A 21,637-nucleotide genomic window follows, 5' to 3' on the forward strand; every position below is an offset into this window, starting at 1 on the left:
AACAACCAAAACCAAAACAAAGAAAAAAACAAACAAATACAAAAACCAAGAAATTAATCTCACAGAAAACCCAGAAAAAAAGAACCACACAAATAATTTTACCTCTTACAACATAAATAACAGGATTGTCCTTAATATCTCTCAACAGCAATGGACTCAATTCTCCATTAAAAAGACTGAATACATAAACAGGGCCTAGCATTTTACTGTATACAGAAAATGCACCTCAGTAACAAAGTGACATAGATTGACACTACCTCACAGTAAAAGGCTGGAATTTTTTTCCAAACAAATGGTCCCAAGAAACAAGCTGGAGTAGCCATTCTAATATCAAATGAAATCAACTTTCAGCCAGAAGTTATCCAAAAAGATGGGAAGGACATTACATACTCATCAAAGAAAAAAAATCCCCCAAGATGAACTCTCAACTCTAAACATCTATGCTCCAAATGTAAGGGCACCCAAATTTATAAAAGAAACATTACTAAACCTCAAGATACACATTGAACCTTACACAATAATAGCAGACTTCAACATCCCATTCTCACCAATGGACAGATCATGGAAACAGAAATAGAGACACTATGAAACAAACAGAACTTATGGACCAAATAGATTTAACAGATATCTACAGAACATTTCACAGTAAAGCAAAATAATATACAGTCTTCTCAACACTCCATGGTACCTTCTCCAAAATTGACCTTAAAATCAAACATGAAACAAGTCTCAACAAATACAAGAGCATTAAATAAATTCCATGCATTCTGTCGGACCACCACAGACTAAGGCTGGTCTTCAATAACAACAAAATACAGAAAGTGCACATACACAAGGAAGCTGAACAACTCTCTACTCAATGATAACTTGGGCAGGGACTAAAGAAAGAAATTAAAAACTTTTTAGAATTCAATGAAAATAAAGGCACAACATACCCAAAACTTTTGGGACACAAAGAAGTACTAAAACAAAAACTCATAGCTCTGAGTGCCTTCATAAAGAAACTGGAGAGATTATACACTAGCAACTTAACAGCACATCTGAAAGCTCTAAAACAAGAAGAAGCAAATCCACCCAGGAGAAGTAGATGGCAGGAAATAATTAAACTCAGGGCTGAAATCAACCAAGTAGAAACCGAGAGAACTATAGAAAGAATCAACAGAACTAGGAGCTATTTCTTTGAGAAAATCAAGAAGATAAACCCTTAGCCAAACTAACTAGAGGGTCCAGAGACAGTATCCAAATTAACAAAATTAGAAATGAATAGGATGACATAACAACAGACACTGAGAAAATTAAAAAAAAAATCATCAGGTCTAATTTCAAGAGCCTATACGCCACATAATTGGAGAACATAAACAAAGTTGATGATTTTCTTGATAGATACCACTTACCAAAGTTAAATCAAGATCAGGTAAACAATTTAAATAGTCTTATAACCCCTAAATAGAAGCAGTCATTAAGTCTCCCTACATATCTAGCTGCATATGTAGAGGGTGGCTTAGTAGGTCATCAATGTGAGGAGAGGCCTTAGGTCCTGTGAAGGTTCTATGCCCCAGTATAAGGGAATTCCAGGGCCAGGAACCGGAGTGGGTGGAGGGGATAGGGGATTTCTGAGGGGAAACTAGGAAAGGGGATAATATTTGAAATGTAAATAAAGAAAATATCTAATTAAAAAAATGTGAGAAAAAAGTCTGCCAACAACAACAACAACAAAAAGCCCAGGGCCAGATGGTTTTAGCACAGAATTCTATCAGACTTTCAAAGAATATCTAATACCAAAACTTCTCAAATTATTACACAAAATAGAATCAGAAGGAATATTGCCAAACTCATTCTATGAGGTCAGTCACCCTGATATCTAAACCATACGAAGACTCAAGAAAGAAAAAGAATTTCATATCAATTTTTCTTATTAACTTTGATATAAAAATGCTCAATAAAATACTTGCAAACCAAATCCAAGAACACATCAAAAAACCTCATTCACCATGATCAAGTAGGCTTCATCCCAGGAATGCAGGGATGGCTCAATATTCAAAAATCCAACAACACAATCCACTATAAAAATAAACTGAAAGAAAAACAAAACACATGATCATCTCATTAGACACTGAAAAAGCCTTTGGCAACATTCAGCACCCATTTTTGTTAAAAGGGGTACAAGGTATGTACCTAAACATAATAAAGCAAACAAAATACAGCAAACCAATAACCAACACCAAATGAAATGGCTAGAAACTTAAAACTATTCCACTAAGATAAGGGACGAGACACTCTATTCAACATAGTACTTGAAATTCTAACTAGAGCAATAAGACAACTAAAGGAGATGGCAAGGGGGGTACAAATTGGAAAGAAAGAAGTTAAAGTATCACTATTCACAGATGATATGATAGTATACATGAATGACCCCAAAAATTCTACTAGAGAATTCCTACAGCTGATAAACACTTTCAGCAAACTGGCTGGACACAAAATTAACTTTTAAAAAATCAGTAGCTCTCATTTATATAAATGATAAACAGGCTGAGAAAGAAATCAGGGATATAACACCCTTTGCAATAGCCATAAATAATATAAAATATCTTGATGTAACTCTAACTAAGCAAATGAAATAACTGTATGACAAAAACTTCAAGTCTCTGAAGAAAAAAATTGAGGAAGATATCAGAAGATGGAAAGATTTCTCATGCTCATGGATTAGTAGGATTAATATAGTAAGAGATGGCCATCTTACCAAAAGAAATTTATTGGTTCAATGTAATTTCCATTAAAATTCTAACATAATTCTTTACAGACCTTGAAAGAGAATTTTTCAACTTCATATGGAAAAACAAAAAATAAAATTCATGATAGCTAAAACAATACTGTACAATAAAAGAACTTCCAGAGGTATCATCATTCTTGATTTCAACTGTACTTCATAGCAGTAGTAATAAAAATCACATGGTGTACTTGGGAACCAGAGGCAGGCGAATTTCTGAGTTCAAGGCCAGCCTGGTCTACAGAGTGAGTTCCAGGACAGCCAGGGCTATACAGAGAAACCCTGTCTCAAAACAAACAAACAAACAAACAAAACAAAAACAAAAAAAAAACAAACAAAAAAGAAAGAAAAAAATCACATGGTATTGGCATAAAAACAGATAGGTTGATCGATGGACTATAATTGAAGACCAAAAAATAAACCCACACATCTACAGACACTTGATTTTTGACAACAAAAACAAATCTATACAATATAAAAAAGAAGCATCCTCAAACACACTGGTTTAACTAGATGTCTGCAAGTAGAAGAATGCAAATAGACACACACTTATCACCCTCCACAAAACTGAAGACCAACATAAAACCAGACACACTAATTCTAAAGAAGAGAAAGTTGGGAACTGACTTGAACTCATTAGTACAGAGGACAACTTCCTGAACAGAACACCAATAGCTCAGGAACTAAGATCAACAATTAAGAACTAAGACCTCATGAAACTGAAAAGCTTCTGCAAGGTCAAGGACACCATCAATTGGACGAAATGGCATCCTAGTGAACGAGCAAAGTTCTACAAGAACTTTAGCCCTACATCTAGCAAAGGACTAATACCCAAGATATATAATGAACTCAAGTAATTAGACACAAAGAAACCAAATAACCCAATTTAAAAATGGGGTACAGAACTAAACAGAGAATTCTCAACCATTCCCTAATGGTCAACAAGTACTTAAAGAAATGTTTAATGTCCTTAGTCACTAGGGAAATGCAAATCAAAATGATGCTTGAGATTCTATCATACACCCATCAGAATGATTAATATCAAAAATTCAAGTGGCAGTGCATGGTAGCGAGTATGTGGAGGTAGAGGGAACACCCCTCCATTGCTGGTGGAATTTCAATCTAACATAATCACTGTGGAAATTAATCTGGTGGTTTTTCAGAAAACTGGGAATAGTTCTACCCCAAGATGCAGCTATACCACTCCTGGGCATATACCCATAAGATGCTCCACTATACTACAAGGACACTAGTTCAACTATGAGCCACTATTTTTGGAGGGGCTCTTAGTTTAGTCAAATTAGGAAAGCATATTATCAACAGAAATTACAAACACCTAAAGTTCTAATTATATTAGACATTCATTATAATCTCATTTTAAAAACATAATTATTTGTTACATATGGATGTGTGTATTCATCTGTGTCCATGACATGTATATGTAATTGTTTGATATACCAGAAATAGGATCAAATATCCTGGAGCTGGAATTACAAGCTTTTGTGAGCTGCCCAATGTGGGTGCTAGGAACCAAACTTTAATCCTCTGAAAGAGCAGAAAGGACTCCTAATCATTAAGCCATTTCTCTTGACTCTACTCATATTTGAATGCTAGTTTTATAAGATAAAGTATTGCATAGTAATTTTTCTACAAATACAAAAAGGCTTTTTAAAAACATTTCTAATAAAATTTATTGTATAGTGTGATAACTCCAGCACTTGAGAAGTAAAGTTAAGAGGATCAAGAGTTCAAAAACACCCTTTGCTTCTGTTTCTATTTTATAGAAAAGTTTCAAGAGTGTTGGTATTAGGTCTTCTTCAAAGATCTGGTAGACATAGTAAGAGTAATATACAGCAAACCAGTAGCCAACATCAAATTAAATGGAGAGAAACATGAAGCAACCCCACTAAAACCAGGGAGTAGACAAGGCTGCCCACTCTCTCCCTAACTATTCAATATAGTACTCGAAGCCCTAGCCAGAGCAATTAAACAACAAAAAGGAGGTCAAAGGGATTCTAATTGGAAGGAAGAAGTCAAAATATCATTTGCAGATGATATGATAGTATACTTAAATGACACCTAAAATTTCACCAGAGAACAGCTGAAAAACAACTTCAGCAAAGTGACCGGGTATAAAATTAACTCAAACAAATCAGTGGCCTTCCCCTACTAAAAGGGTAGTCAGGCTGGGAAAGAAATTAGGGAAGCAACACCCTTCACAATAGTCACAAATAATATAAAATACCTTGGTGAGACTCTAACTAAGGAAGTGAAAGATCTGTATGACAAGAACTTCAAGTCTCTGAAGAAAGAAATCAAAGATCTCAGAAGATGGAAAGATCTCCCATGCTCATGGATTGGCAGGATTAGTATAGTAAAAAAAAAAAATGGCCATCTTCTTGAAAACAATCTACAAATTCAATACAATCCCCATCAAAATTCCAACTCAATTCTTCATAGAGTTAGAAAGAGCAATTTGCAAATTCATCTGGAATAACAAAAAATCCAGGATAGCAAAAACTCTTCTCAACAATCAGGAATCACCATGCCTATACTACAATCAAGCTGTTCTACAGCACAATTGTGATAAAAAAAATTGCATTGTACTTGTACAGTGACAGGCAGGAAGATTAATGGAATAGAATTGAAGATCCAGAAATGAACCCATACACCTATGGTCACTTGATCTTTGACAAAAGAGCTAAAACCATCCCATGGAAAAAGGAGCATTTTCAACAAATGGTGCTGGTTCAACTGGCAGTCACCATGTAGAAGAATGCAAATTGATCCATTCTTATCTCCTCATAAAAAGCTCAAGTCCAAGTGGATCAAGGACTTTCACATAAAACCAGTTACCCTGAAACTAATAGAAAAGAAAGTGGGGAAGAGCCTGGAACACATGGGCACAGGGGAAAACTTCCTGAACAGAATGCAAACAGCTTATGCTTTAAGATCAAGAATTGACATATGGAACCTCATAAGATTGTAAAGCTTCTGTAAGGCAAAGGACACTGTCAATAAGACAAAACAGCTCTCAACAGATTGGGAAAAGATCTTTACCAACCCTGTATCTGATAGAAGAGTAATATTCAATATATACCAATAAATCAAAAAGAAAGACTCCAGAGGCCCAAATAACCCTGTTAACAAATGGGGTACTAAGCCAAACAAAGACTTTTCAACTGAGGAATATCAAATGGCAAGGAACCCCTAAAGAAATGTTCAACATCCTTAGTCATCAGGAAATGAAAATCAAAACAACTCTGAGATTCCACCTCACACCAATCAGAATAGGTAAAATAAAAAACTCAGGTGACAGTGGATGCTGGTGAGAATGTGGAGAAAGAGGAACACTCCTCCATTGCTGGTGAGATTGCAAGCTGGTACAACCACTCTGGAAATCAGTTTGGCGGCTCCTCAGAAAATTGTACATAGTACTACCTGAGGATCCAGCTATACCACTCCTGGGCATATACCCAGAAGATGCTCCAACATATAACAAGGACATATGCTCCACTATCTTCATATCAGCCTTATTTATAATAGCCAGAAGCTGGAAAGAACCCAGATGTCTTTCAACAGAAGCATGGATACAGAAAATGTGGTATATTTATGCAATGGTGTACTACTTAGCTATTAAAAACAATGAATTCATGAAATCCGTAATCAAATGGATGGAACTAAATAATATCCTCAGTAAGGTAGCCCAATCACAAAAGAACACCCATGGTATACACTCACTGTTAAGTGAATATTAGCCCAGAAACTTGGAAACCCAGGATAAAATTCACAGACCACATGAAGCTCAAGAAGAAGGAAGACCAAAGTGTGGATACTTTGGTTCTTCTTAGAAAGGAGAACAAAATACCTATGGGAGGAGATAAAGAGACAAAGTATGGAGCAGAGACTGAAGGAAAGGTCATCCAGACACTCAGGGACCCACCTGGGGATCTATCCCATATATAGTTCCTAAACCCAGACACCACTGTGGATGCCAACAAGTGCTTGCTGTCAGGAGCCTGATATACCTGTCTCCTGAGAGGCTCTGCCAGTGCCTGAGAAATACAGAGATGGATACTCTTAGCCACTCACTGGACTGAGCACAGGGTCTCAATGGATGAGCTAGAGAAAGTACTGAAGGAGATGAAGGGGTTTGCAACCCCATAGGCAGAACAACAGTATGAACCAACAACTACCCCCAGAGCTCCTGGGACTGAACCATCAACCAAAGAGTACACATGGAGGGACTCATGTCTCCAGGCACATATGTAGCAGAGGACAGACAGCTTTGTTGAACATCAATGAGAGGAGTGGCCCTTGGTCCTGTGAAGGCTCAAAGCCCCAGTGTAGTGGAATGTGAGGACAGGAAGCGAGAGTAGGTGGTTTGGTGAGCAGGGGTAGTGGAGATGAGATAAGGGGTTTTCAGAGGGGAAATGAGAAGGAAAGGGGATAACATTTGAAATGTAAATAAAGACGATATCTAATTAAAAAAAAACACCCTTTGCTATACAGTGAGTTCTAGTCAGCATAGGCTACACAAAATTCTGTCTTCAGAAATAAAACAAAATAGAGATTCTCCAGTCTCACCATGGTAGGCTATCTGCTTTTTCCCTTGCAGCCACACTCCATTTGGATCATCTAAGCTCTATGACTACTTTGCAGAGACCAACACTGCCCCCAAACCCTTTGGGAACATGCAAGATGCCAGTCTACTCTTCATCTGGGATGCACAAGCCACTAAATGTGACCCAAGGGAAACTTGTTCTAAGTTCCAAGGTCCAAAAATACACAGACATGTGCATGCACATACATACACACAGGCACACACACACACAAATACACATACATATACTGTATATACACATCGACACAGACACACACATACACATATGCATACACACAAACATACTCACCACACACAAACACACCACACATGCACACATACCATCTAAAAGTAATGTATATCCTCCCAAACTACAAATATCATAGCAATGACCCCAAATGAAAATACCTATAAGAAATTCCAGACAAACAATTAAAAATGTTTATAACTATGGTCAAACAAATCAACAAGACAAAATAAGAATGAAATAAGGAAGTCAATCTAAGATAATTTAAATTATTGGAGAAAGCCCAAACTGAAAAGTTACTGTAAATGAAAATTTCAGAAAGTAACTGAAGAACCTCAGTAGAGAACCTCACCAACAGGATGTAAATAGAGAGCAGGGATGGAAGACAAAGAGAAGAATTGGATCCCTCAGTAAAAGTCAATGGGAAAATTTAAAAGTATGAACAGAATATGGGAGAGCTTGGGAATAATATATGAAAATACCTAATCTCTAAATTTTTGGAGGGGAAGAGGAGGAGAAAGGAGGAGGAGGAAGAAGAAATAATAACATAGAGAATATCTGAATATGTAAAATCATGGAAGAAAATTCCACATGCTTAGACATCCAGTCACATACAAGATGCCTACAGAATACCAACTAGACAAGACCAGAAATAAATTCTCCATGACACATTAAAATATTAAAAACACAGAATGAAGAAAATGTATAGAAAATTGCAAGAAAAGTCAAGTCATTTTGTAAAGCCAGGCTCATCACAATAACATTTGATTATTCAACAGAGACCTTTAAGATATAAAGGCCAGAAGAAATATATTCTAAGCTCTAAAAGAATGCAACTATCAACCCAGACTATTATATCTATCAATATCATTAAAATTGAAGGAGAAAACATTCCACAACAAAACTAGTAGGCCAGATCTACAGAAGAAATTGGAAAAACTATTTCAGGGGCTGGAGAGATGGCTCAGAGGTTAAGAGCACAGACTGTTCTTCCACAGGTCCCAGCAATCACATGGTAGCTACAATCATCCATAATGAGAACTGATGCCCTCTTCTGGTGCATCTGAAGACAGCTATAGTGTACTTACATATAATAATAAAGCTTTAACAAGAAAAAAAGAAAAAACTATTTCAGTATAAAAAGAGTAATCAGACCTTAGAGGTCACAAGAGAATGAATAAATCATGTCAAAGAGCCGAAAGAGACCTGCGGGACACCACAAAAATCAACAAAATGACAGAAATTGATGCATATCTTTCAATAATAACTTAATATTAATGGTTTAAATACCTCAATAGTGGGACAGAAATTGGACTAGAAACAAAATAGAAAAAGCTATTTCAAGCAAATATAATTAAAAAAGAAGGCCTAAATAATTTAATATCTTATACAATAGATATAAAACTACAATTTAATCCTCATTAAATGGAAAAATCTGCCAACAGAATATTACACTCATAAACATATACACACCACAAATTAAATGTCCAACTTCTTAAGGAAATACTGTTAGAAATAAAACAGCAGATTAATCTCAACATGGTGATGGTAAATGATTTGAATACCCTACTCTTACATATAGACATCATCTGGATAAAAACTAAACAATAAAAACTATGGAGTTAGACAATATCATAAATCAAATGGACCTAACAGAACATTCCACCCAAATGGAGACTACACATTCTTCTCAGCAGCCCAGGAAAATTTCTCCAAAAAATGACTACATATTAAGATATGGTGCTGATAATTGAACAGCTACATATAGAAGACTTAAACCCTATCCTTATGCATTACTTGGTACAAAACTCAACCCTAAGTATAGGAAGGATCTCAACATAAGACTTGATATCTGGCCTTCCAGCCCACTGCAGCACCTTGGTCCCTGGCCCGGGGAGTCTGAGGACACCCGCAAGGACCCACACAGGATCCGCCACGGGATCCTAAGACCTTTGGTGAGTGGAACACAGCGCCTGCTCCAATCCAATCGCACAGGACCTGAGACTACATTAATTAAGGAAGCAGATAATCCGGCCTGATTCGAGGCTCAAGCCCCTTCCAACCCACTGCAGCACCGTGGTCCCTGGCCTGGGGAGTCTGCGGACACCCACAAGGACCCACACAGGACCCTCCACAGGATCTTAAAATCTATGGTGAGTGGAAAAAAACTTCTGCCAGGAGGCAGGTTCAAACACCAGATATCTGGGCACCTCCCCTGCAAGAGGAGAGCTTGCCTGCAGAGAGTACTCTGACCACTGAAACTAAGAATAGAGCTAATCTCCCAGGTCTTCTGATAGATTATAACAGAATCACCTGAGGAACAAGCTCTAACCAGAGAAAACTATAACAACTAGTTCCAGAGAATACCAGATGGCGAAAGGCAAACGTAAGAATCCTACTAACAGAAATCAAGACCACTCACCATCATCAGAATGCAGCACTCCCGCCCCACCTAGTCCTAGGCACCAAACACAACTGAAAAGCTAGACCCGGATTTAAAAGCATAGCTCATGATGATGGTAGAGGACATCAAGAACGACTTTAATAACTCACTTAAAGAAATAAAGGAGAACACTGTTAAAGAGTTACAAGTCCTTAAAGAAAAACAGGAAAACACAACCAAACAGGTAGAAGTCCTTACAGAAAAACAGGAAAACACATCCAAACAGGTGATGGAAATGAACAAAACCATACTAGACCTAAAAAGGGAAATAGACACAATAAAGAAAACCCAAATTGAGGCAACGCTGGAGATAGAAATCCTAGGAAAGAAATCTGGAACCATAGATGCGAGCATCAGCAACAGAATACAAGAGATGGAAGAGAGAATGTCAGGTGCAGAAGACTCCATAGAGAACATCGGCACAACAATCAAAGAAAATACAGAATCCAAAAAGATCCTAACTCAAAACATCCAGGAAATCCAGGACACAATGAGAAGACCAAACCTACGGATAATAGGAGTTGATGAGAATGAAGATTTTCAACTTAAAGGGCCGGCAAATATCTTCAACAAAATTATAGAAGAAAACTTCCCAAACCTAAAGAATGACATGCCCATGAACATACAAGAAGCCTACAGAACTCCAAATAGACTGGACCAGAAAAGAAATTCCTCCCGACACATAATAATCAGAACAACAAATGCACTAAATAAAGAGAGAATATTAAAAGCAGTAAGGGAGAAAGGTCAAGTAACATATAAAGGCAGGCCTATCAGAATTATAACAGACTTTTCACCAGAGACTATGAAAGCCAGAAGAGCCTGGACAGATGTTATACAGACACTAAGAGAACACAAATGCCAGCCCAGGCTACTATACCCGGCCAAACTCTCAATTACCATAGATGGAGAAATCAAAGTATTCCACGACAAAACCAAATTCACACATTATCTTTCCACAAATCCATCCCTTCAAAGGATAATAACAGAAAAAAAAAAACAATACAAGAACGGAAATCACGCCCTAGAAAAAGCAAGAAAGTAATCCCTCAACAAACCAAAAAGAAGACAGCCACAAGAACAGAATGCCAACTCTAACAACAACAAAAAAAAGGAAGCAACAATTACTTTTCCTTAATATCTCTTAATATCAATGGACTCAATTCCCCAATAAAAAGACATAGACAAACAGACTGGCTACACAAACAGGACCCAACATTCTGCTGCTTACAGGAAACCCATCTCAGGGAAAAACACAGACACTACCTCAGAGTGAAAGGCTGGAAAACAATTTTCCAAGCAAATGGTCTGAAGAAACAAGCTGGAGTAGCCATTCTAATATCGGATAAAAACGACTTCCAACCCAAAGTTATCAAAAAAGACAAGGAGGGACACTTCATACTCATCAAAGGTAAAATCCTCCAAGAGGAACTCTCAATTCTGGATATCTATGCTCCAAATGCAAGGGCAGCCACATTCATTAAAGACACTTTAGTAAAGCTCAAAGCACACATTGCACCTCACACAATAATAGTGGGAGACTTCAACACACCACTTTCATCAATGGACAGATCATGGAAACAGAAACTAAACAGGGACACAGTGAAACTAACAGAAGTTATGAAACAAATGGACCTGACAGATATCTACAGAACATTTTATCCTAAAACAAAAGGATATACCTTCTTCTCAGCACCTCACGGGACCTTCTCCAAAATTGACCATATAATTGGTCACAAAACAGGCCTCAACAGATACAAAAATATTGAAATTGTCCCATGCACCTAGCAGACCACTATGGCCTAAGGCTGATCTTCAATAACAACATAAATAATGGAAAGCCAACATTCACGTGGAAACTGAACAACACTCTTCTCAATGATACCTTGGTCAAGGAAGGAATAAAGAAAGAAATTAAAGACTTTTTAGAGTTTAATGAAAATGAAGCCACAACATACCCAAACCTATGGGACACAATGAAAGCATTTCTAAGAGGAAAACTCATAGCTCTGAGTGCCTCCAAGAAGAAACTGGGGAGAGCACACACTAGCAGCTTGACAACACATCTAAAAGCTCTAGAAAAAAGGGAAGCAAATTCACCCAAGAGGAGTAGACAGCAGGAAATTATGAAACTCAGGGGTGAAATCAACTAAGTGGAAACAAGAAGAACTATTCAAAGAATTAACCAAACGAGGAGTTGGTTCTTTGAGAAAATCAACAAGATAGATAAACCCTTAGCTAGACACAATAGGGGGCACAGGGACAAAATCCTAATTAACAAAATCAGAACTGAAAAGGGAGTCATAACAACAGATCCTGAAGAAATCCAAAACACCATCAGATCCTTCTACAAAAGGCTATACTCAACAAAACTGGAAAACCTGGACGAAATGGACAAATTTCTAGACAAATACCAGGTACCAAAGTTAAATCAGGATCAAGTTAACGATCTAAACAGTCCTATACCCCCTAAAGAAATAGAAGCAGTCATTAATAGTCTCCCAGCCAATAAAAGCCCAGGACCAGACGGGTTTAGTGCAGATTTCTATCAGACCTTCAAAGAAGATCTAATTCCAGTTCTGCACAAACTATTTCACAAAATAGAAGTAGAAGGTACTCTACCCAACTCATTTTATGAAGCCACTATTACTCTGATACCTAAACCACAGAAAGATACAACAAAGAAAGAGAACTTCAGACCAATTTCTCTTATGAATATCGATGCAAAAATCCTCAATAAAATTCTCGCTAACCTAATCCAAGAACACATTAAAGCAATCATCCATCCTGACCAAGTAGGTTTTATTCCAGGGATGCAGGAATGGTTTAATATACGAAAATCCATCAATGTGATCCATTATATAAACAAACTCAAAGACAAAAAAACCACATGATCATCTCGTTAGATGCAGAAAAAGCATTTGACAAGATCCAACACCCATTCATGATAAAAGTCTTGGAAAGATCAGGAATTCAAGGCCCATACCTAAACATGATAAAAGCAATCTACAGCAGACCAGTAGCCAACATCAAAGTAAATGGAGAGAAGCTGGAAGCAATCCCACTAAAATCAGGGACTAGACAAGGCTGCCCACTTTCTCCCTACCTTTTCAACATAGTACTTGAAGTATTAGCCAGAGCAATTCGACAACAAAAGGAGATCAAGGGGATACAAATTGGAAAAGAGGAAGTCAAAATATTACTTTTTGCAGATGATATGATAGTATATATAAGTGACCCTAAAAATTCCACCAGAGAACTCCTAAACCTGATAAACAGCTTCAGTGAAGTAGCTGGATATAAAATTAACTCAAGCAAGTCAATGGCCTTTCTCTACACAAAGAATAAACAAGCTGAGAAAGAAATTAGGGAAACAACACCCTTCTCAATAGTCACAAATAATATAAAATATCTTGGCGTGACTCTAACTAAGGAAGTAAAAGATCTGTATGATAAAAACTTCAAGCCTCTGAAGAAAGAAATTAAAGAAGATCTCAGAAGAGGGAAAGATCTCCCATGCTCATGGATTGGCAGGATAAACATTGTAAAAATGGCTATCTTGCCAAAAGCAATCTACAGATTCAATGCAATCCCCATCAAAATTCCATCTTAATTCTTCAACGAATTAGAAAGAGCAATCTGCAAATTCATCTGGAATAACAAAAAACCTAGGATAGCAAAAACGCTTCTCAAGGACAAAAGTACCTCTGGTGGAATCACCATGCCTAACCTAAAGCTTTACTACAGAGCAACTGTGATAAAAAAAACTGCATGGTACTGGTTTACTACAGAGCAACTGTGATAAAAAAAACTGCATGATAGCAAAAACTCTTCTCAAGGACAAAAGTACCTCTGGTGGAATCACCATGCCTAACCTAAAGCTTTACTACAGAGCAACTGTGATAAAAAAAAACTGCATGGTACTGGTATAGAGACAGACAAGTAGACCAATGGAATAGAATTGAAGACCCAGAAATGAACCCACACACCTATGGTCACTTGATCTTCGACAAGGGAGCTAAAACCATCCAGTGGAAGAAAGACAGCATTTTCAACAAATGGTGCTGGCACAACTGGTTGTTATCATGTAGAAGAATGTGAATCGATCCATACCTATCTCCTTGTACTAAGGTCAAATCTAAGTGAATCAAGGAACTTCACATAAAACCAGAGACACTGAAACTTATAGAGGAGAAAGTGGGGAAAAGCCTCGAAGATATGGGCACAGGGGAAAAATTCCTGAATAGAACAGCAATGGCTTGTGCTGTAAGATCGAGGATTGACAAATGGGACCTCATGAAACTGCAAAGCTTCTGCAGGGCAAAAGACACCGTCAATAAGACAAAAAGGCCACCAACAGATTGGGAAAGGATCTTTACCTATCTTAAATCAGATAGGGGACTAATATCCAATATATATAAAGAACTCAAGAGGATGGACTCCAGAAAATCAAACAACTCCCTTAAAAGATGGGGCTCAGAGCTAAACAAAGAATTCTCACCGGAGGAATACCGAATGGCAGAGAAGCACCTGAAAAAATGTTCAACATCCTTAATCATCAGAGAAATGCAAATCAAAACAACCCTGAGATTCCATCTCATACCAGTCCGAATGGCTAAGATCAAAAATTCAGGTGACAACAGATGCTGGTGAGGATGTGGAGAAAGAGGAACACTCCTCCATTGTTGGTGTGATTACAAGCTTGTACAACCACTCTGGAAATCAGTCGGGCGGTTCCTCAGAAAATTGGACATAGTACTACCGGAGGATCCAGCAATACCTTTCCTGGGCATATCTCGAGAAGATTTCCCAACCGGTAAGAAGGACACATGCTCCACTATGTTCATAGCAGCCTAATTTATAATATCCAGAAGCTGGAAAAAACCCAGATGCCCCTCAACAGAGGAATGGATAAAAAAAAAATGTGGTACATTTACATAATGGAGTACTACTCAGCTATTAAAAAGAATGAATTTATGAAATTCCTAGGCAAATGTTTGGACCTGGAGGGCATCATCCTGAGTGAGGTAACACAATCACAAAAGAACTCAAATAATATGTACTCACTGATAAGAGGATATTAGCCCAGAAACTTAGTATAGTGAGATATAAGGTACAATTTGCAAAACACATGAAACTGAAGAACAAAGACCAAAGTGTGGACACTTTGCCCCTTCTTAGAATTGGAAACAATCACCCATGGAAGGAGTTACAGAGACAAAGTTTGGAGCTGAGACAAAAGGATGGACCATCAAGAAACTGCCATATCCAGGGATCCATCCAATAATTAGCCTCCAAATGATGACACCATTGCATACACTAGCAAGCGTTTGTTGCAAGGACTGTGATATAGCTGTCTCTTGTGAGACTAGGCCGGGGCCTAGAAAACACAGAAGTGGATGCTCACAGTCTACTATTGGATGGATCACGGGGCCCCCAATGGAGGAGCTAGAGAAAGTATCCAAGGAGCTAAAGAGATCTGCAACCCTGTAGGTGCAACATTATGAACTAACCAGTACCCCGGAGCTCTTGACTCTAGCTGCATATGTATCAAAAGATGGCCTAGTCGGCCATCACTGGAAAGAGAGGCCCACTGGACAGGCAAACTTTATATGCCCCAGTACAGGGGAACGCCAGGGCCAAAAAATGGGAATGGGTAGGTTGGGGAGTGGGGGAGGAGGGTGTGGGAGACTTTTGGGATAGCATTGGAAATGTAATTGAGGAAAATACGTAATAAAAAGAAAAAAAGACTTGATATCTGGACCTGGTAGAGGAGAACGTAGGAAATATTCAAAATCATTGACATAGTAAAGGATTTCTGAATAGGATTCTTCATAGCATAGGTATTAAAACCAATGATTAATAAATGGGACCTCATTAAATTGAAAAGATTCTGTAGAGCAAATTACACTATAATTCCATCAAAGAGGCAAGCTATAGATTGGAAAAATCTTTATCAGCTATGCATCAACAGAAGGTTAATACACAGAATACATAAGGGATTAAAAACAAAACAAAACAAAAAACTCATGAGCATTAATAAAACAAGATACCCAATTCTAAAATGGGGCATGGTACTAAACAGAGAGTTTACAAAAAATAAAATACAGCTGGGAAACATTTTTAAGTGTTCAATATCCTTGGTCATCAAAGAAATGTAAATTAAAACCACACTGAGATTTCATCTCATCCCAGGCATAATGGTTAAGATCAAAACAATAATCCTAACAAATTCTGGTATTGATGTGGCAAAACAGGAAAAACTTATTTACTGGAGCAAGTGCTAACTAGTAAAACCACTATGGAAATCTGTGTAGTTTCTTCCAACAGCTAAAAATAGCAGGATCCAGCTAGACTACTCTTGGTTATATAGCAGAAGAGCCCTTATGTCCTAATACAGAGGTACTTGCTTAACCATGGTCATTTTTGCACAATTAACAACAGTCAGGAAATGGAAACAGCCTAGATATCAATGAACTGATGAGTTGATAAGAAAAATGAGGTACACTTAAGCCGTGGAGTGTTACCCAAATGCTAATAAAAATGAAAACATAAAATTTGCAGGTAAACGGGTACAGCTAAAAATAATCATTTTGGATAAAAGAACCCAGTCCTGAAAGACAAATGTGAATCTTCTCATTTTGTGGTGTTCCATTTGAATATTCAGATACGTGCTTTATTTGCAATGCCTACAGAGGTCATAAAAATCTGTAAAGGGCCATGGAGGGCATTTCAAGGGATGCAAAATAAAATGCAGTGGTATAAGTCTTAAACAAAAATAAAAAAATAGGAAGAGTTAAATTGGGATGGGTATGAGAGGCATAACTCACATTAAAGCTTCAGAAACCTACTGTAGACATTTCTTAAACACACACAAAATACACATATATGGAAACCTACTGTAGAAGTTTCTGAAATACATACATAAACACACTATAAAAAAAAAAGTTTAAACAGAGTTCCTCTGTAACAGGGTGACAACACTCCTACTAGATACCATAGGCTAAAACAAAGTGCTGGAAATGGTTTATCTTTTAGGATCCTGGCCAGTAAGGTCCCAGAGATCTCAAGCATTCGTGGTTAAGCTTCAGAGCATGATGCTAAGACCATATGTAAGAGGTGAAGACACTTCAGACTCAAATCAGTAGGTGGATAAATTGAGCTGCCACTAACCTGGAAGCTTCATCCTTACTAACTAGATCTTACACTGCTGAAAGTTGCTGCATGCTAACAGAGGACAGAAGAAATCATCAATTTTATTAGCTGTAAAATCGTAAGAGCTACAACGATGACTGGCTTGGCAAGACACTGATGCAATAAGGACACAAATGGGCTGGAATAACTAACCACTTTCTGATAGGATTTGAAGTTTGTTCCACAAGTTGAGCAAATATACTTGTCACCTTTAACAGGGCCAAGTAACTGTAGCTAGACTGATCATAGGCCTTATGGGAAATTTTACAACTATTATTCTGCTAAATGTACACAGTAGTAAACCACCTCCTAATGACTTATTCTACCCATAAATTAATGCATGTTCAACTCTCATCAAGGAAGCTTCCTTCTTCAGTAGATGGTGATGGATGCAGAGATCCATAGCTGCTCAAAACACAAAGAACAAAAATTTATGGAATGTTCAGCCATAAATAGAACATTTATATTCCACCGCCTCCTCCTCCCAAGAATAAGGAATCTTATGGAAGAGAAGGCAGAAGGACTGTGGGAGATAGAGGCAGAGGGTGAGTACAAGAAAATCATGTTCTCTGGACACAGAAGAACAGTTCCACATTTGAACTCACAGCAGCTGTGATAGCATGCAAGATCGAACCCCACAAAAGGGAGAAGGGAATGAAGTCACACAAGCACATGAGGAGCTGTTGACAGCTGATAGCTGCTATGGGAGGAAGAGTGGATTTTATTCAAGGGTGTGTGCCCTTGTAGGTCAACCCTGTTCCAGTGGAGGGCCACATATCCAGGACAATATGGGAAGCACAAATTGGGATTGATAGTTTTGTTTTGTTTTGTTTTAAAAGAAGACACAAAGTTAGGTGTGTATGGAAGGAGTTGATCTGGGAGAAGTTAAAGGAGAGGGGAATAGAACTAAAATACATATTATACAAAATGTTCCAAAGAACTAATGAAAAATTACAAAAGAAAATTTTGTTAAGCTATTATTTTTAAATTTCCAGTGTTTACTTTCAATGATGGTTCTTAAATGCTTTAACAACCCCCTCCCCTTTTTATCCTACCACCCTCCAGAGATAGTGGAAAAGAAAGTGTACAGGGAAAGTAGACCTGTTTAGAAAGGTTCTTGGAAGGAACTCCCATCTGTGTTGTCAGATTACAAGTCAGCAGCAGCAGCTTGTTCTACTCGCAAACACTTCACAGATACACCAGCAGTCTAGTTTGGTAGAGTCAGAATAGCAAATACAAATCAACAGACAACCAGGTCTCAGCTTCGACATGAGTCAACAGGAGGTACCAGGAGCTCTCTCTGCTGTGCCTCTCTCAGCAAAGTAAAGATCAGCGAAGATACGTAACCAAAACGCATTACATAGCTTTACACAGCATTACATAGCTGTACCAGCAAGTCAAGTTTAGCCTTCTCCACTGTCCATTGAGTCCTGCTTATATCCCTCCAAACATCACATGTCCTCCACGTGACTTGTCTCACCATGCGTCTTGTCTTAGCATGTAAGTCTGATTTAACAAAATTCCACATGAGTCTGTCTCAGCTGACATCATCACTCTACCAATCAGCCTGAGTTTGAGGAAGTGGCAAAAAAAAAAAACCAGAAGTTTTTGATGCCTTTGTCTCTATGGAGTCCCAACAAATGGAGCTCAACACCACAGTATAAGGCAGACTAATATATGTGTGTTTTTAGCAAAGAATCCTTTATGTCCTTTCATGCGCTTGTTTTTGCAGAACACCTATTCACCTGTGTTTGCTTCAGGGAAATGTTCCTTCATGAGTCTGCCTTAGCCTTTCATATGTGTCTACTTCAACACAAATGTTCCTTCACATGTTTGCCCCAGCAAAACACCATCCAACACAACTGACTTTCCAAAGAACCCTTAAGTTTGTACTTCGTTCAGCCTAAATGTTAGTGTGATTTTTTTTGTATAGTTTCTTTAATATCTGGAGATAGAATGTTTAAGTTTGTATACAGGTATTCAGAATTTTGTTTTAACAATCTATTTAGACTTAGTGTTCTCCTTTATATCTTTCCAAGGATATTCAGTTTTTAAATTTTTAAATGTATATTCTACACCTTACATTATCTATGTCCTCTAAAGTTTGTCCTGCTAATCTTAGTTTGTATTTTAATACCATTAAAATTTCTTAAATATTTGGTTATTGTTTTAATAGCTATGAATATTAATGAATGAAGGGCTGGAATGACAGCTGAAGGAACTGATAAGAATTGTCCTACAAGCATATATTGTATTAATTTTACCAGTAGACTACTTTCTTGCTTCCTAAATAATATTTAAAGTTTATATTAAATTTTTGTTTGCATTTTAATAGAAAACATATTAAACATCTACTGTAGCTCGCTTCTTGCTTTAATACATTTTATGAGATATGGCAACACTGTCAAACACATTAGATAAATTTATTTTGTATTGCTGTGTTGCATAATACAATATTAATTAACTATTATCCTGTTGTCCATTTTTCTCTAGGTGAACACTTGAGCTCTTTACCAGTTTTTTATTTATTTGTCCTGTGGTAAAAACATGGTCCAATAATCATTTTATAGTAGCAAAATCAAAATCTACTCCTAGCAAACCTCACAACTCATTTTTTTCATATTTAAGATCATAATTTAGGTCACACTAAATTTTTATAGAAATTAATTCTTTAATAACAAATTAAAACATTCAGTGGCAAAGTCTTTAAGAGAAATTGTAAAATGTGAAGTAAAGTTAAGAGAAGCAGGCTAAGTTTAGAGGCAAGAACCTAAAATCAAAACTACTCAGGGGATTGAAGGAATGAGTCATGAGTCGGATCTGCCTGTAAGCTGAGGTCAGCCTGGCAACTGAACATGACTTTACCAAAACAGATCTTGGAGCATGTATTGTAGCCTCCCCTAGCCTGAAGAGGGCTGGTACAGACCATGTCACCACTGAGGTGGGGCCACCTGCGGTGCAGCTTTCTGATTTGGCTGGCTTCTTTTGAAGTGACAACTGCCCTGAGATTCTGCTACCTGCCAAGAGGCTGAACCTGTCTTCCTGAGACATTCCTGAATAAGCAACAGCCTGGTGACCAAGTGCTGACAGCATGGCTCCAGGCACCAAGAGTGGACTGGCAGGGGGATGGGCCTTCCCCCTTATAAGCATGGTCTCTTAATAAACTCGTGGGCCTTGAACAGAAAACGTGTCTTGGTCTCCATTAATTTCTCTTGCAGTCTAAGTCTCTTTCAGCCCCAGCCTGCCTCCCAGGTGTACAGGGTTCATGTAGGGCGCGGGGGGGGGGGGGGGGGGGCGGCATACAACATTGTATGAGAACCAGATTCCATTCCAGTGCCACAAAGAGAAAAGCAGGCTGAAAGAGATGTTCAAAAAAAATGTACAAATGAAAACTAAAGTAACTAATAAATATATTATTTCCAACAAATAAATATTTAATCCTGTCTTTAATATTAAGTGACTTTTCAAGGACACCCTGCTATTGCTACTGTTGTAACCCTGGGAAACAACCAAGGTCCCCCAGTTTGTCTTCTCCTTGACCAACAGAAAATGTAGTGCAGTCATGTTCTCATCTCCTAAAAGAGAAGAGCAAGACTACTTTGCCGTTACTTTTGTCTAGTTTCATGTGATATTTTTCAAACAACCAGAAGAAATCACTGCTAAAAATCACTTTACTATATTTAGTCATCTTTCTTCTATCAGACCAATCTGACCAAAAGTGAGTCCAAATAAATGAGTAGCCTGTGCTGACATGATTCAAATGTTTAGAAGTTCTAGAAGAGACCAGCAAGCAATCCCATGTACCTTTGCATTTTCAATGCAGGGACAAAGTGCCCATGCTGCACTGGCCTTCACATCTGGGTGTGGGTTTTTGAGCAGGGACCACAATAAGCGAACTCCATCTAAGCGGTCAATTATCCTGTGGAAAAGCCAAAAACAGTAGTGTGAACTGTAAGCTGTAAACAAATGGGAACATTCATGCAGCCCTCTTAGTCACACAATTCTAGTTTGGGCCTAGACATTCTGCTGGGGTCTCTTTTGGTCAATACTCCTAGAACAATAAGATTTATGTTATTGAATGCTCAAGGTCTATGATTTCAGTTTCATGACTCAATAAGCTTGCTGAATAATTATGATTCGTATAAACTAAAATCAAGCCACACAATGTCTTAACTAGCTGTACACAGTCTGTTAGTAAAAATACTGGTTTCTTTCACATAATAGCATTTTACTTTCCAAAATAAAATACTTATGCCTCGGAGTTGTGTAGTTTTCATTTCATATTGTCTGTGTTTAATTGACTTACCTTATGGTACGACATATTTTAATCTCCTTTAGCCTTAGTTTGCCATTAGGAATTAAAATCATCACACCACAGTACAT

General features: G+C 37.7%; 1 protein-coding gene across 6 annotated transcripts in view; it reads right to left on the reverse strand.

The window, feature by feature from the left end:
* The window catches only part of Armc4 (armadillo repeat containing 4), a 210,041-nt gene that overhangs the window by 72,443 nt on the left and 115,961 nt on the right, over positions 1-21,637 (reverse strand). For all 6 annotated transcript variants that reach the window (NM_001357492.1, XM_006526313.4, XM_030250622.1 and 3 more), the window contains one exon: positions 21,059-21,173. In NM_001357492.1, coding sequence (NP_001344421.1) covers positions 21,059-21,173 — 115 coding nt within the window. The remainder of the gene's footprint in view (positions 1-21,058; positions 21,174-21,637) is intronic.

Source organism: Mus musculus, chromosome 18 (assembly GCF_000001635.26).
Source record: "Mus musculus strain C57BL/6J chromosome 18, GRCm38.p6 C57BL/6J".
NCBI classification, from domain to species: Eukaryota; Metazoa; Chordata; class Mammalia; order Rodentia; family Muridae; genus Mus; species Mus musculus.